Below are 17145 nucleotides of genomic sequence, written 5' to 3'. Positions count from 1 at the left end.
ACACGCGCTTGCTGCAGACACACACGACTTTCAGGGTGCGTAAGGCAGTAAACGACTGAAATAATAAAGCGGCAATGCTGTGCGAGGAACGCCTTAGACCAGCAACACATTTGTGTAATGCGAGCGTAAACACACAAACACATACAAACACATACACACACATACATACACACACATACACACAAACACATACACACAGACATACACATACACACAAACACACACATACATGCACACAAACACATACACAATACACACACACATACATGCAGACACAGACAGACACATAACACACATACATACACACACATACACACACATACATAGACACACACATACATACACACGAACACATCCACAGACGTACATACACACATACATACAGGCACGCAGACATACACATAAACACATACAAAAAAACCCACATACATACACACACACATACATACACACAAACACATGCACACACATACATACACACATGCATACAGACACACAGACATACACATAAACACATACACACATACACATGACCCGGCTTCGCCCGGGACTTGGATCCACCACGGCGGCAAAACCGACATACATACACACACAGACATACACACAAACACATACACACACACATACATACACACATGCATACAGACACACAGACATACACATAAACACATACACATGACCCGGCTTCGCCCGGGACTTGGATCCACCACGGCGGCAAAACCGACATACATACACACACAGACATACACACAAACACATACACACACATACAAACACACATGCATACAGACACACAGACATACACATAAACACATACACATGACCCGGCTTCGCCCGGGACTTGGATCTACCACGCCCAGCCGCCTTTGTCTCCCAAGTGCCGATGTTAATACGCCACACCAGTTACTCGTTTGAGGCTGAGTGGACCTAGGGGAGGTTCAAATAATCGTCACCGGTGGTGGCCGTGAGCGGGAATGGAACTGGGTTCGCCGGGTTGGTAGCGCAGCGTAGCGTTAAGCACTACACCCACCGCTCCTCACACACCACACACGCACAGACACACACACAGACACACGCAGACACACACAGACAGACACAGACAGACACACACACACACAGACACAGACAGCACGCTAAGCACTACACTACCGTTCCCCCTACACAACACACGCGCGCGCGTCCATAGGTACACATACACGCGCTTGCTGCAGACACACACGACTTTCAGGGTGCGTAAGGCAGTAAACGACTGAAATAATAAAGCGGCAATGCTGTGCGAGGAACGCCTTAGACCAGCAACACATTTGTGTAATGCGAGCGTAAACACACAAACACATACAAACACATACACACACATACATACACACACATACACACAAACACATACACACAGACATACACATACACACAAACACACACATACATGCACACAAACACATACACAATACACACACACATACATGCAGATGCAGACACAGACAGACACATAACACACATACATACACACACATACACACACATACATAGACACACACATACATAGACACACACATACATACACACAAACACATGCACACACGTACATACACACATACATAGAGACACGCAGACATACACATAAAGACATAAAAAAAACCCACATACATACACACACACATACACACAAACACATACATACACATACATACACACATACATAGAGACACACAGACATACACATAAACACAAACACACATACACATGACCCGGCTTCGCCCGGGACTTGGATCCACGATGCCCCGCCGCCTTTGTCTCCCCAGTGACGATGTTCACACACGACAGCAGTTACGCTTTTGATGCTGAGTGGACCTAGGGGAGGGCCAGGTCCGTTTCAAATAATCGTCAGCGGTGGTGGGCGTGAGTTGGAATCGAACTGGGGTCGCTCAAGCAGCTTAATGACTGTTTGTACAAAGAACATATAAAGAATCGATTATAATAACCAGGCAAGAGTCCACATTATAGACTGCCAGTACACGCACTCAGCTTCATAAGCAGGCTAGAGTGTACATGATAGAGTGGCAGTACGCTCACCGAGCTTAATAAGCAGGCTACAGTGTACATGATAGACTGGCAGTACGCTCACCCAGCTTAATGAGTATTTGTACAGTGAACATTAAAGTAATCGATTGTTGGCGCGTTGGGTTTAAAAGTAATATTAATAGCACACATTGTGGTGGGGGTGTAGTGAAGAGTAGGAAAAACTTTGATGAATTTACCTCAGAGTGGCGTGGTGGGTGTCGAGGCCTAGTAGCGTGCAAAGCCTGCGGCCTCGCCTAAAATTGTCGGCTTGGAAGAGGCAGGGTACGGGTGGCGTTCCTTCCCCCCCCCTAGCGCTCCAACAATACTGTGTAATGGCTATTATTTAATTAAATACGGAGCTTATGAAAGTGGCGAAGGCGTGGCTAGCCGTTGGCAGGGGCAACCGCCGTCCAATGAAACTGCAGCCCTTGGCGAAGGCGTGGCTAGCCGTTGCCAGGTCCAATGAAAGCGGCGAAGGCGTGGCTAGCCGTTGCCAGGGGCAACCGCCGTCCAATGAAAGTGCGTATGGGCCAAAGTCCACACACACACACACAGACAGACATGAACGATTTTATATATATATAGAGTTATATATGCAGAAATGGGCAACGTTTTGGGTAATGACCCTTCTTTGTGATTTATGAGTTTGATCAGTGATGATGTGGATGTGGCTAGATGATCCAAGGGGTCCAAACATTGAGCCAGCAAGGTTCATAGATAATTATATTTGATAACTTATTATGATATGATTATTGAGTATTTAATGATGATCAAAGGCAAAGGTGCAAGGCTGCCCACGCCACAGTTGGCTTTAGGGCTCCTCTAGAACCAACTATATTAGGGTATTTGGTCTACTCTTCAGCGTTGAGCAGCAGAGGTTGGTGTACTCACACTTCATTCCACCTGCCGATCGACTGTGTTGTACTCATGAATACTGCTAGGTGAACAGCGGTGTGGGCTGTTTGTTGAAACAAAAACCCTCCCCATTGTTTCAAATGCCATGCTGGGCGGTGGAATCGAATCAGCAACTAGTCCAGTCGTGTGCTGACCATTGCACCATGGTAACTGATGCTGCAGATTATTGCTAATAATTGTGTATGTATGATGATGATGTACATGCTCATCGCTAATGATGATTATCAAAACATGTTATGCTGATGTGCATACTACATGATTATTAGTCTTACATTTGTTTACCCAGGAAAGCCTCGGTCTCAACTCTTTTTCAGTAAGGTCCTGCCAAGTTTTGACGGTAGGGGCAATGTTGCTATACGTGATATCAACTGAATAAGTTTCTGGTACTGGTAGGATCCTCCTGGTTACACCAGCCCACAGGGATTATTGTGTCCGTCCGTCCTGCATCCAAAAATGGGAGGGGTAGGGCTGGGTGGAGAGGGGAGGGGGTGGATGGGCTGGGTGGGGAGGGTGGGCAGGGGCTGGGTGGGGAGGGTGGGGAGGGGCTGAGTGGGGAGGGTGGGGCTGGGTGGGGAGGGTGGGGAGGGGCTGGGTGGGGAGGGTGGGGCTGGGAGGTGTGGGGCTGGGTGGGGAGGGGCTGGTCACCCCGTGGTGCCCTTATAAAACTCAACGTTTAACCTACTCACGCCGGCTTGTGCCCGCCCTCACAGTCGGCCATATTTGCGGAATACACCACGCCGCCGTTGACCCTGCAGGCCATTGACCGAGCAACCCAACGTTCCTACCAGCTCCCTCCGCAGGAATGTATTAACTTTTCACCATTGGGATGGGTTTGGCCAATTGCAAGGGCACTGTTTTTGTTTTAGCTTTGGGAGGGAAACCGGAGAACCCAAATAACGTCCATGCAGAACAGGTGGAGAACATTAAGCTAAAACTTCTCACGGAGTCGGGAATCGAATCCAGGAACTTTTGACTGCGAGGCACAAGTGTTACTACTGCGCGCCACCGTTATTATCACTCACGCCAAGCCAGACAGATGACCCCCTCCCCTGCCACGCCGCACGTACGCACACATTCATTCTCTCGCCCGTGCAGCATGACAATCTGAATCTCATTAGCAGCTCCCCAAGCACGTGGTGCCGACATCTCCGCCCACACTGGGGCCCAGGGCTGGGGCTGTCTGTTCATGGGGAGACGGGGGGGAGGGCAGGGGGGGCAGGGGGGGGCAGGGGGGGAGGGGTGAGGGCAGGGGGGGAGGAAAGGGATGGGGGGGAAGGGAGGGGAGAGAGGGGGTGGGAGGGGAGGGGTTAGGAGGGATGGAAATGGAGTGGGAGGGGAGGGGGTAGGAGGGGCATGGGGCAGGAGGGGAGGGGGATGGAGTGGAAGGGCATGGGGTGGAAGGGGCGGGGCATGGGTGAGAGGGGCGGGGGATGGGTGGAAGGGGAGGGGCATGGGGTTGGAGGGGAGGGGCATGGGGTGAGAGGGGCGGGGGATGGGTGAAAGGGGAGGGGCATGGGGTTGGAGGGGAGGGGCACGGGGTTGGAGGGGAGGGGCATGGGGTGAGAGGGGCGGGGGATGGGTGAAAGGGGAGGGGCATGGGGTGAGAGGGGCGGGGCATGGGTGTAAGGGGAGGCCCGTGGAAGGGGAGGGGCATGAGGTTGGAGGGGAGGGGCATGGGGTTGGAGGGGCGGGGCACGGGGTGGGAGGGGAGGGGGGTGGGAGGGGAGGGGGGTGGGAGGGGCGGGGGGTGGGAGGGGAGCGGGGTGGGAGGGGAGGGGGGGGAGGGGGGTGGGAGGGGAGGGGGGTGGGAGGGGAGGGGGGTGGGAGGGGAGGGGGGTGGGAGGGGAGGGGGGTGGGAGGGGAGGGGGGTGGTGACACATCACACCGGGCCCCACGTCTTGCTACGCACGACCGTACCAGACGTCAGCAGTGGCTGCTGCTGGCTGCTGCTGCTGCTGTTGTTGTTATTATTGCACAGCCTCAGCACTGTAGTACTGTAGGCAACCATAACAACAGCGGCAACGAGGAAGGCGCCAGCACAATCACTTTGGTTGACAGCAGCAGCAGCAATAGACTCGTAACGTAATCACCGTGTGCCTGTGCTGACTCCTCCAGTGACGTGCTGTGTTGTGCGTGCTGGTAGTTAGTCTTGGTGGTGGTGGTTAGTCGTGGTGGTTGTTGTTGTTGTTGCTGAATCCGGCGTGCGCCGTGGCCTGGCGCCGCCAGCTGTGCTCGGCAATGTCCGCGTTGTGGCGAACGACGACGAGAAGGCGACTTGGCCATTGAACGCCAAGCTGAGCGTCGTGTCTCCGAGACGTCCCCCTTTGTCGTCCGCTTGACACGAAGAAGACGACGAGGACGACGAGTCGTGTAGAGAGTCCCCTGACTACGACGACGACGACGGTGGTGGTGGTGGTGTCTTGGTCTCTCTGCGGTGGGACGTGAGAGAGACGAGACGGATCAAGGGGGGGTGGGGGAGACCTAATAAGGTACGTGTTGTTGTTGTTGTGTGATGGATAGTTACTGCTGCTGTTAGAAGAAAAGACGGGCAACATACAGGGTTGTTTTGTGTGGGGCTTGGGGGGTTAGATCGCGTGAAAATAAATGTGTCGTTAAACCCGCCACCACCCGACACGGCTCCATTCATGTGAGTTGTCACGTAAACGGAACGTGTCAATTTCGTAACGTAGTAGTGGGCCTTTCGCGAGCAATATCCATAACAGAGGTTGTTGGGGTTCGATGGCGTAAATATATAAACGTGTCGTTAAAACCCTCCACCACCCGACACGGCCAACTATAGTAAGGGTTTTCACGTACACAGAACGTGGACAATTCGTCACTAGTACATCACTAACCTGTGTGTGTTGGAGAGGCCAAGCCACACACATTTACAATCTTGAATAGCGGGTAACGTCTCGCCAAATTGCCTGCCCTGTTGTTTCCAGATAAGGACCACCTCGACTGGTGGACGAGGTTTAAATGTCTCGATGAAGGTTATCTTGGTGTGCCCACGACTCATCATGTGTCTGCGTCAGCCGCAGATGATTGAGCTGTCGCAGTGTGTTCAACCACATCACGTACTACGCCTTGGCTCAAATAAAAAAGCGAGGTTTGTAAGATGATTAAGTTGGACCGGTGTACCGATGATATGAACAACAGAAATGTCTTGACGATTATTCGGAAGAGTGATTTTATGATTTTATGTTACGCTTCATAAAAGACAACATCTTATCTGCACCATGTCTCTCCAACAAGCAAAAAAAAATGTCCACGCCTGAAGGAAATCCTCACGACTGAGACGTAGGAAATAGTGTACAACATGAAACCTAACCTGATCTACATGCCGTGTGGCTTGCGTATATTGGCACAGAAAACGCCTTGTACATCTGTGTTGACGCATCGTGCAGTTATTTATGTGCGATTTTTCTACATTGCGTGTTGTTTACACCCCAGTGTCAAGAAGGAGGGGAGGGGAGGGCCTTGGCGGTCACGATCGTGGTGTGAATGTTGCCAAGCCATAGCCTGGGTTTAAAAAGTCGAGTTTCGGGTTTGCTGTGCCAGTTTGTGTGGTGGGCACGCTGCCTTTTGTCGCTGTGCAATTTTGGTACGTCAAGGTTCATACGTTGTGCCCTTAAAGCTTGCCTTATAATTTACAATGCTATCACCGCAGATCACGTTTCACGCCCTTAATGTGTGTGTGGTCACAAAGCTGGGTTTCTCATTATTTTGACCCGTGTGGTGTGCCGTGTTGGAAGGATCTCTTCTTACAAAAGTAGTTGTTTTTAATCATTAATCTTGCAATGTGTGTGTGTGTTTTTTAAAGATATCTCTAAAATAAGTTCCTGAAAATAATCCACAGTGGGTTTGTGACCGTGCAGCCAAAATGACCCATTTACGGAACATACAGTAAACAGCAAACCTACACACGAATTCCATCCTGAAGTGCCTCTCATCATAGCCTAGCAGACCGCACGACATTGTCATTTAGATCCTGGACATATTGCCATATGCACGCATAGAATCGTTCACAAATCCCCCCCACTTCACTTTATCTTTGGTGGTGGTGGAAATGTAAGTCAAAGTTCATGAGCCCCACTGTATTAAAGGTCTGGGCTTTTGTTGACAGTTTTGGATACACCGTTCACGACGCTTTGGGGACACAGTATTGTGAATTTATTACACTATGTAACACAATTTTTATTCCTGGGTAGTAAGTGGTATTTCGTAATTGCTTATGCCTGAAGAGTATAGAAAATGGCTATTATTCTCCACAAGCTTTGCTTTTGTGACCAGGACGGTGATATTTTGAAATTTACCTTTTTTCAATGAGAAAACGGGCAAATTTGTGTATTTTCGTTCACATAAAGTCAGAAAAAACCATGAATAAAAAATTACATGTATTTATACTAAAGTAATACATAAATGACTACAAAAGAATTAGATGTGAGTAGTTTTTCGAGATTTACGGTTATACTGTAAACCACTTTCACGAATCAGCCCCCAAATGTAGTCTCCCATCATGTTCTCGTTATACTGTCCTTGGTAGCGGCGTTCAAAGTCCAGTATATCCTGGTGGAAGCGCTCGCCTTGCTCCTCCGAGTACGCTCCCATGTTCTCCTTGAATTGATCAAGATGAGCATCAAGGATATGGACTTTGAGGGACATCCTACAGCCCATTGTGCCGTACTTCTTCACCAGTCTCAACCAGCTCCACATAGTTTTCGACCTTGTGATTGCCCAGGAAGCCACGAACCACTGTGACAAAGCTGTTCCAAGCCGCTTTCTCATTGCTAGCGAGCTTCATTGGGAATTCATTTCACTCCAGGATCTTCTTCATCTGTGGTCCGACAAAGACACCGGCTTTGACCTTTGCCTCAGACAGCTTAGGGAAGAAGTCTTGAAGGTACTTGAAGGCTGCCGACTACTTTTCTACAGCTCTGACATTGTTTCATGATGCCCAATTTGATGTGCTGTGGTGGTATCAGCACCTTCCGGGGGTCCACCAGTGGCTCCCACTTGACGTTGTTCCTCCCCACAGAGAACTCGGTCCGCTGTGGCCAGTCCCGCCTGTGGTAGTGCACCTTGGTGTCTAAATCTTTGGTCGTCATATTTTTTTATTACTTTAGTATAAATACATATAAATTTTGATTCATATGTGTTTTTTCTGACTTTATGTGAACGAAAAGACACACATTCGCCCGTTTTCTCATTGAAAATAAGTATATTTATAAATATCACTGTCCTGGTCACAAAAGCAAAATTTATGGGGAATAATAGCCATTTTCTGTACTTTTGAGGCATAAGCAATTTCGACATAACACTTCCTACCCAGGAACAAAAAAAAACTGTTACACAGTGTTATTAGTGTCAGTGCTGGGAGGCGAATGCAAAACTAGCAGCAGTGTGGGATGTTTCCCCGGCAGAGTATTCAAACACCGAATGTTTATTTGGATGGATGTTACGCATGTTTTTGTTCGTCAAAGACCACATGCTTTCACTTGGCATTAGCATCACTTTCACAGTAGTACTGTATGCGGTGCATTACTCAAGTTGCATACACTTTAGCGTTTGCTCTAATCGTGGATAATGTTCTGTATTTACAGCTATTTGTTAATCCACCACTGTATGAGGGCCAAGTTTGACCATTCCTTACGACTCTGTTCTTCGCGGCTTTGTGAAGTGGGTGGCCTTGAACCATTTTTAGATGCCACTCGCCACTGACGTTAACCGTGGCCTGGAATTAAAATTGGATTGGCTGGTTAATGTATTCTATACCCATCCACACTGACCAGCATGGGGAAGTATGGTCTTTTAACCCCTCACGACATGGGGAAGACCCTCATTCAGCGGTGGATTGATGACAAGTTCTGTTTGTGTACAGTATTCTTAATAGTTGTTACAACACCTGGGACTTGCTTATCTCAATAGCTTGTGTGTGCGAATGAGGAACAACGCGTATTTACCCAAGTTGGTTCGAGGCCAATTTAAATATTTATATCATTTTGTGCTAGAATTATGCGGCTGACACGCAGACATATCTTCTTGCACCCAAGCTTTGCATGAAGGTGAAGTAAGCATAAGTTAGTGATTCCGTATTCGCTCCTAAGGGTACTTGTACAGACCCATATAACGTGGGAAGAAGCTGACCCGTACTAGTAATTAATCAGCCCTGGTAAAATTGCAATATTCCCCGTGGTGAGTATTTCTGTTCACTTTTTAAGGCCACGACTCACAAATACACAATACAACTCGAGTGCTGTATTGTTTAGACTGTACTTCAGACGAAACCGAGTAACCGCTTGTCTCCCAAGTATGGATTGGCAATTTCTCGTTGTGGCCATTTGGAAAGATTTGGCTTCTGGCTTACACAACTGCCTTGTTATCAAAAGTGGTTAATATTCAGAGAGAAGTGCTCTGGAAAATTGAAATCCTACAGTGCAAGTTGCGCGATACATTTGTTCGTTTTGCTGGTCACAAGTACAGGTCTTTCACAATCGTACAGTGGCAGAGTGCCTGTTTGTTATTTGTTCACCATAAAACATCGTAGAAGTTCTAGGAATGCAGTTGTGCTGCATACAGTCCACACTCAAATGTGGGTAGACAGTAAGTTAATGCACAACTAGTTATTGTGGCTGCCCTGTCAAACTTTAATCTTCGTTACTAAACTACACTTGACTCACCTTTGGCCAGTCACACAACATATATGCTGTAGATGTAATGCCTAAATTACAAAATTGCAATAAGTTTCTCATTACCGGAATTTGTTTGGTTCATCTCTAATTGTTGCTGCATTCTCCAATTGGAGGGTGTTTTTCATCCGCTCCGAGCCCACAAATGGTAATTTTAAGGTTCATTGCTTATGAGGTTGAAGCCAGCTTATTATGTGCAATTTGTGTTTGTTTATATGCAAGGTTCAAAATAAACACATGTAAAAGCATAATGTAATTTATCCTTATCAGTGGAGGGTGTTTTTTGGTTATTTGGTCCTTTAGCTAGGATACAAAATATAAAAAACCCTAATTAAGCACTTTGTAAATTCCAGCCTCAGTTTTTATTCCTCTCACGTCTGGTGTTCTGCATTGTCGGGTGTGGTGTTTTTACGGATGGATGATGATGGTATGCTGAGGATGTGCCGGGCCGATTAATACGGCGCTATACAGCTGAGGTAATATTGCTGATGCGTTCGCAATGTTTCGTACAACACTTTTTTTTGCGCCCACTGTTGTAGGTAGGGGCGTTATGGCGGAGGGTTCCTCAGGCATCCACAGACATGCCCTCCCGGTGGCGTAAATGAACAGCACGTCAGATGTCCACAGCGGAGGAGAAGCCAGCCCCTTCCTCTGAGCATGGGGGAGACCAGTACAGGTTGGTCCACGCATATGAACGTAACCCTGTGTTTTTCTTCGTAGCTCTACCCTGCATGAACATTTGGTCGAAAGGCAGCCTGCATGTGAGTGATCGAGTAAAGTGTGCGTGCTCCCACCTTTTCCAGGACGGCTGGCCAGTGCGGACAAGTAGGCAAAATAATATTTTAGAGAGGTCTCTGGAGCGCCTTCGAGTGGATGCCCTTTTGGCAGTAGTGGTGTAAGCAAGCAGTTGTAAGGCTGCATCCTTTTCCTTTACCCAATGTATAGGAAAAGCAGTTATTCTTCAAATAGGGGCATATAAGAATGCAGTAATTGTCAACAATTTACAGCCCTTTGTCAATTTGCTACTGGATGTCGGCCTCCCCACATCACGTCGGTTATGAGGGTTGTTTTACCATACTTCACCACACTGGTCATTGTGGGTTGGTGAAGAGGGTGAGACAAAGGATTGTTTCATATATTACTTCCCACTGATGCTAGCTATGGCTAAGTATCAAACTCAGGTGGCCAGGTTCATCGTGCAGTGTGCAGACTGCTATGCCACTTCTTCACAGGAGGGACATTGGTGGTTTATTCAAGCCAACTGCTTGTGTATACAAAACACTCATGATGTGTGTTGTCAAGGATTTGGTGGTAGTATAAGTAATGAACAAAAGTTTACCTCTGTATAAAAAATAACATCGCATTTTTGTTGTTGGGTCGGATGAATTGCATATAGATCCAATGGTCTTAAATATTTTTATGTTAAAGATTATATATTTAAAACCATTAGACCTTTAGCAGTTGCCATGTTGGTCTTGTTATTCTTCAAAAGTTTTTGTTTTAACTATATGCAGGTTTGGGCTAGATCTGGTATTGTAGCTTTCCCTATCTGAAACTCATCTAAGTTTTGAAGAAGCTTTGATATATGGATAAAATAACCGATTTACTTGAACCTTCCTTGCATATTTTATGGGAGGAAAAAATATCTTTCTCTGCATGACATGACAGATAATTTTAATGGTGTTTAATTGCTCCATTAACATGAATAAAGTTGTCCTGGGATTCTGAAGACTGAAGTTTTGATAAGTGGGATAGTTTTTAGATTTTAAATGACACTTGTTTTCTAAAATTAGAAATCATTACTGTCCTGCAATGGTGGCTTTTTAAACTATTTTACTCAATTCTAAATGAGAAACATACCGAAATTCAAGTCTCACATCGTTAAAGTTTTAATAACGTGTAAAAAATGCTGGCTAACCGTTCCACAAACCATCTGTAAAATATTGACGAACCTTCAGAACCATTAAATGTATAAATTGCAATTTTTCGGTCGAGTTATATTCAGTTTTGCATCCTAAAATACACAGCAAATATAGGTTAATCATTTAGTACTCATGACCAACCAGTGTTTAAGCGTTTTTTATTTGTTTCACAGATGATCCCGTTTCGCCAGTTTTTCCCGGCTATTTTACTTGGAGATCCGTCGTGCATGAGCATAGCTACAATAAAACAGTCGTAAAGAAAATAATGGTGAAATTTCACAGGCATTTTCTAGTTTATTTACAAACCTGAATTGTACGCTTGGATTTTTATTTTGTATTCCTGTCTTTTGCTCCATGGGTCCTGTGTGGAGTGCGGGAAGCGAAAGCCCCTTCTGTCGGATCTGTCACGAGGGCAGCGCCCAAGAGGAGCTGTTGTCCCCATGTGAGTGCACCGGCACCCTGGGCTGGGTGCACCGGAGCTGTCTGGAGCACTGGCTGGCAGCCTCCAACACCAGCTACTGCGAACTCTGCCACTTTCAGTTTCTGGTTGAGCGCAAGCCACAACCGTTAACGCAGGTACGTTTTTGTATGCAAGACCATTTGTTCTGCAAGGAAGTACTGTACCTACTTGTGCTTCCGGGTGGTGGCGCACGCCTGTAATGCACCACTGTGGCGGTGAGGGTTGGTGGAGCGCACGAATGTTGCAAAACTCCCAAGCCCTTGGGCGTTCAAGTGCCATACCTTGGCTTGTCAGAAGAGGGCAGTAGCATACAGCAAAATGTGGACTCGTAAACTTGCGTTTCTATGGAATTGAGTGTTTCCCCCTCGCACGTATGGAGCTTCTTTGGGTACTTGGGTTTTCCCCACATGTAAATACTCATGAAATGGTGAATAACACTTTAATATATAGAGGGCCGCGGAGCTTAGGCATTGTCAGCCCGCACCTTCGATTAGCATGGTTGGCTACATATGGTGCAAAAGAAGTTCAACATAATACATACTTCATGCTTGTCTGTGGTTCCAAACTCCTCTGAGTCCTTGTCTGTCTCCGGCAGTGAATACCGTTTGTGTTACAAATTGAAATTATTATTCCAGCATGTTTTTATTCTTCTATTATGAACTGAATGTACAGCATTCATTATTGTGAAGTTTTAACGGCATAACAAAATATTGATTACATAAAGTGCCAATCGTCCTTAATAGAACCCTTTGGAAGGTTTAAAACTTTGGCTTTTATTTATTGTTGTATATAAGGCCATGGCTTTTCAGCAAATGCAGTGCATCTTCATAGAATTGGGAGATGCACCGTATTTGTGTGTGCAGATAAGGTCTTAATCTTAATTTTAGAAACTTTCGTGACTGCAGGAATTATTATTTGGTTCTTTCGGTTGTCACGTCTAAAGATAAAATAATAAATAATATTTAATAATAATATAATAATATTTAATTTTATTTAAGATAAGGTCTTGTTTATTAAGTGTTTTGTTTTGGGAAATGTCTATACAGTATCCGGTTTTATAATTTCATTTGACAGTTGTACTATAATTGTAGTGCAGTTAACGAAATGTTATGATGCAAGACAGATGTGTTAAAAGTCTTTTGATGTTTAATCCGAGTCGATGGCCCCAGCTTCATTAATTACTTCAGATCGATAATCGTATACAATTGGAGTTTGCTCTATTTGTTGAAATGTATATTTTAGGGCAACGACAGCTTTGTCGAACCATTTAGATTCCCTTTTAACTGGTTGCACTTGAATATTCCTGTCTGCCAGCCAACAGAGGCCATCCATCATTCCTGAGAGTTAACGGGGTATGGGGGGCTTCAAACACCATCACATTCCTGATAACTAACTTGGAAAAGAATAGATGTTCGGTGCCTATCTTACAGTAGAGGAAAATTGTTACTTATGAGCTTTAGTACCATCAAATAACAATTAGTACATTTGTATTTGATCACAAGGTGATTTTGGTAAAAAAAATTATATTGTCTAATACTGTAGTACTGTACTCTTAGACATAATAACATCACTAAATATAATCTTATCTGCGAAACATGGTGTGGGAAAGTGCTCCCCCCTCCCCGAGAGAAAGAAATGTCACTTGAAAGGGTCTCAAAAGTAGCAGTTGGAATCGTCATCTGTGTGCGGCTCTAACACACCAGGTAGCACTGCTGTGCGAGTTCCAAATGGAAACTTTATCTCATCACCCAACAGCACAATGTGGATAATATTGTGGAAAACACAAGAAAAATGTGGCACTGTTAATCTTATTTCTGTAGTGCTTTTTTATTGCAGAGGGCCCCATTGTTTAGATGGATTGCCCTTGCCAATAAAATTTCGTAACCAAACATTTAACAAGACTGACTACTGAAGAAACAGATCAAAACCATTTCAGTTTTCTTTCTCCTGGATGTTGGTCTGGAAAGCCAATAGACTGATGAACTAAAACATTTTTATTTATGTGGAGACACAAAAACAGTGCTGCTTATATAATTTTTTGTTAATTTTCTGCAGTGGCTGAGGAACCCCAGTCCCAAACAGGAGCGAAGGACTCTGCTGAGTGATACATTATGCTTCCTGTTCATCACACCACTGGCCGGCATCTCAGGGTGGTTGTGCCTCCGTGGGGCAGCTGACCACCTAGAATCTGGCAACCGCAGTCAACTCGAGGCCGCTGGGCTCATCGGACTAACCGTAGCTCTGCTTACGATTTACCTCTTCTGGACAGCAGTGAGTTTTTTTTCTTCCAGCACCTCATTTTGATTGTTTTCCTATGGAAAACAACTCTTATTTGTGATTATCTCGGTGGACCACCTACGTAAAATATTTTATATTATGAAAGTTGTGGTTCAATTGTCACTATCTTTATCCTTGCCTTGTTTTTCAGAAAAGTACCAATTTAGTAAAACCATTACTAAACACCATAATTCATACGTTTTTATAATGTATCTCGTTGGCAGATTGCAAGTTGCTACTGTTAGGCAAATGGCTCCATTTTCTTCTTCCTATTCCCAAGTGTTTCCTGTTGTAGCTTCTTAACTTATTCAATTTGTCTCTGCTGCTGCTGCCGCGTTCCTCTGCCTGTTTGGCCTTTTCTCAATGTCCACTCCGTGAATCATATAAACCTTAGCTCTTGATGGTTTTTTTTAGGTTTCTGTACGCTATCACATACGACTGTACCAAGAGTGGAGGAAGACGCACCACCGAGTGAAATTGCTCACACCGCGACCCACTGGCCTGCCTGCCTGCCAGAACCCCTTACTGGGCCCTCGCCAGCCAAGCAAGCGGCTTTCTTCAGAGACTGTAGTCTGATAGGTATGTGAGGAAACTTTCAGAAATCTTTTTTCAACTATCAACACATGGCGAACTTATGTTCCAACATTGACTGACTATTCTGGGGAAGTCCTCTGGAACTGCCAGGAATTCAAGTCAACAACATGTGATAACCATCTCCTGCAGCCTAAACAGATTGGACTGTAATGTCATGCTGTGACAGGTACATTTGGGTCAAAGTGGTTGAAATAAAACATGTACTTGTGGTTTATCAGATAAAATAGTTAACAAGCTTGCGCATGTATAGCAACTAATAAGGGTATATGGTTTACTACTTTTTGGGTCTTTCAGTAAAGTCACGTAGAAAGAAAAATAATAAAAATCACGACGTTTCAATCGCAACACAAGCAATCGTCTTCAGGTGTATTTTTTCACCTGAAGATGATTGCGTGTGTTGCGATCGAAACGTCGTGATTTTTCTTATTCTTTTTTACCGAAAGACCCAAAGAGTATGAATTCCTGCAGTCACGAAAGCTGTAAGTCAAGATTTATATGGTTTACTTTTAAATGTTACCAGAAGTAGCAATTAAGTTTTCCATAATGGCTGACAGTAATATTTAAGTTTATTATTTGAAATATAACAAGTCAAACAAAATTGTGGAATAAAATGCTCAATGTAGTCATAAGCATATCAGACCGAAAATTAGAATTTTATAAAATATATATAAACATTTGCTTTTTTTAAAAGCCTTCAAAAATCTTTTCCCTATATCATTGTGGCTTTACATAGAAGTACATAAAAGTTATATTAACATATTTTGGGAAGTACAGTAAATGTGTAACTGCAAATGTATATTTTGTATTGCATTGTTTAGACTGCATTTATCATTTATCAACTTGTGATCTTTAATACTTGGCCAAGCATTTTTTTAATGAACATTTTAAATATAACCAACATAAACCAGGAACAGCAGTTAACTATAAATTAAGCATTTAAAAGAATGCAAAAATACAGAAATCAAATAATTAATGTTTGATACAAAAAATCGTTTCAACATTGTATCAATGAGCATTACCATTTGTACATTTTAAGGTAAAACATTGGCACTCGTAAAGTTTTGTAATCTTTTAATATTTGCAATGTTTGGAATTTCTTAATTCTGCTGGACCAATGGGATAAACCTGCTTGCACATCAGCCCATTGACAAAACCGGTCAGTTCTGCATTGCAATAGTGAAATGAGTTAATATTCTATTCAAATACATTTGTCCAACTTCATTACATTTTGACAAATTAAAATTCCATAGAACAAAATGGCACATATGTTTACAGTAGCTGGAAATGTCAGCATCCCTAAGTATTTGTGACAGGGTTAAATATAAGTTAATAAGAGGGATTATTTGGATAAAGCCACTAAATTTGAGGTGGCTTGATCGCTTGGGTCAAGAGCACTAGGTTGGGCACTGCTGGGTTTGTTTATAGGCAGCTACCTGTGATTAAACCACGTTCAAGTGCAGAGTTCATGGTCTTAGTCCAATCACTGCATAAAAAATGATTAAAATGAAAGCTTGGTTTTGCACTTAATTTTGCTAAATTCCAACCAGAAAATAAAAATATTTGGTTTGTCATGTGGTCAACAGAGTATCTTTGTAGCAGGGTATGTGGAAAAGTGCTGCCCCCTAAAGGTCACTTAGAATAAATTCTGTAGTATCTCCTTTCGGACCAATCTCTTAACATTGAATTACGTTGTTCTACAAGCGGTCTTAATATTTCTGATTAACAGAACTGGTTTAAGTCCAGAAAAAGAAAACAAACATAAAGCACCAAGTTACTTTGTTTAGTTATGAGGAGATTGAAGACAAAATTAGGCATATTAAGCAAATTGACTGCTCAACGTCTGGGACAAGTGTTTTCCACTGGACCACGTGATTTAAGGAATGTTGCCTCCATTGATTATTGCTAATTTTTAGCAATCAAAAGTTATGAAATAACAAAATATCCATGTTTAAAATCTATGCATGTTGTACATTAATGCAGATGCTAGTACATTTTGCGTAATATCTTATTAAAATGCAATGAGAAACAGACAATGTATTATACGCATAACAGTTGTGGAAAGTTTAAATAAAAATCCGTGACTTTTTTTGCAATTTTAAATATTGTCACATGAGTTGGAGTAAACTTTGCTTGTATTGTGTTTTGCCACTGCAAACTAAAATGATAATAAATTCTGCTGTGTGAATTTACCAAAATTGATCATGGCTTTGTTGGTGAAGTAAACGTTTAG

At 44.1% G+C, this 17145-nt stretch overlaps 1 protein-coding gene across 4 annotated transcripts; it reads left to right on the top strand.

Moving 5' to 3' along the window:
* Positions 1 to 4868: 4868 nt before the first annotated feature.
* Positions 4869 to 17088, top strand: MARCHF3 (membrane associated ring-CH-type finger 3). 4 transcript variants are annotated; one of them, XM_061553541.1, is made up of 5 exons: positions 4869 to 5462; positions 10202 to 10340; positions 11945 to 12160; positions 14100 to 14315; positions 14736 to 17088. In XM_061553541.1, the coding sequence occupies exons 2-5, from the start codon at positions 10320 to 10322 to the stop codon at positions 14895 to 14897; spliced, it is 615 nt and encodes a 204-aa protein (XP_061409525.1). In that variant the 5' UTR covers positions 4869 to 5462; positions 10202 to 10319; the 3' UTR covers positions 14898 to 17088. The 4 variants fall into 4 exon arrangements, with proteins under 4 accessions (XP_061409525.1, XP_061409523.1, XP_061409524.1 ...); XM_061553539.1 differs by having other exon boundaries at positions 4870 to 5462; positions 10202 to 10338; positions 11956 to 12160; positions 14736 to 17080; XM_061553540.1 differs by lacking the exon at positions 4869 to 5462 and adding an exon at positions 5698 to 6082.
* Positions 17089 to 17145: the final 57 nt, after the last annotated feature.

Source organism: Lethenteron reissneri, chromosome 18, assembly GCF_015708825.2.
Source record: "Lethenteron reissneri isolate LAM-NWPU_2019-01 chromosome 18, ASM1570882v1, whole genome shotgun sequence".
Lineage (NCBI taxonomy): Eukaryota > Metazoa > Chordata > Hyperoartia > Petromyzontiformes > Petromyzontidae > Lethenteron > Lethenteron reissneri.
The sequence above is the reverse complement of the archived record's forward strand: the minus strand, read 5'-3'. Positions and strand labels throughout refer to the sequence as shown.

Excerpts from the sequence above, each read along its gene's own strand:
- MARCHF3 (XM_061553539.1), top strand. The coding sequence starts at position 10,280 with ATGTCCACAGCGGAGGAGAAGCCAGCCCCTTCCTCTGAGCATGGGGGA. Across the intron at positions 12,161-14,099 it reads AGCCACAACCGTTAACGCAG|TGGCTGAGGAACCCCAGTCC; the intron begins GTACGTTTTTGT and ends AATTTTCTGCAG. Across the intron at positions 14,316-14,735 it reads TTTACCTCTTCTGGACAGCA|GTTTCTGTACGCTATCACAT; the intron begins GTGAGTTTTTTT and ends GGTTTTTTTTAG.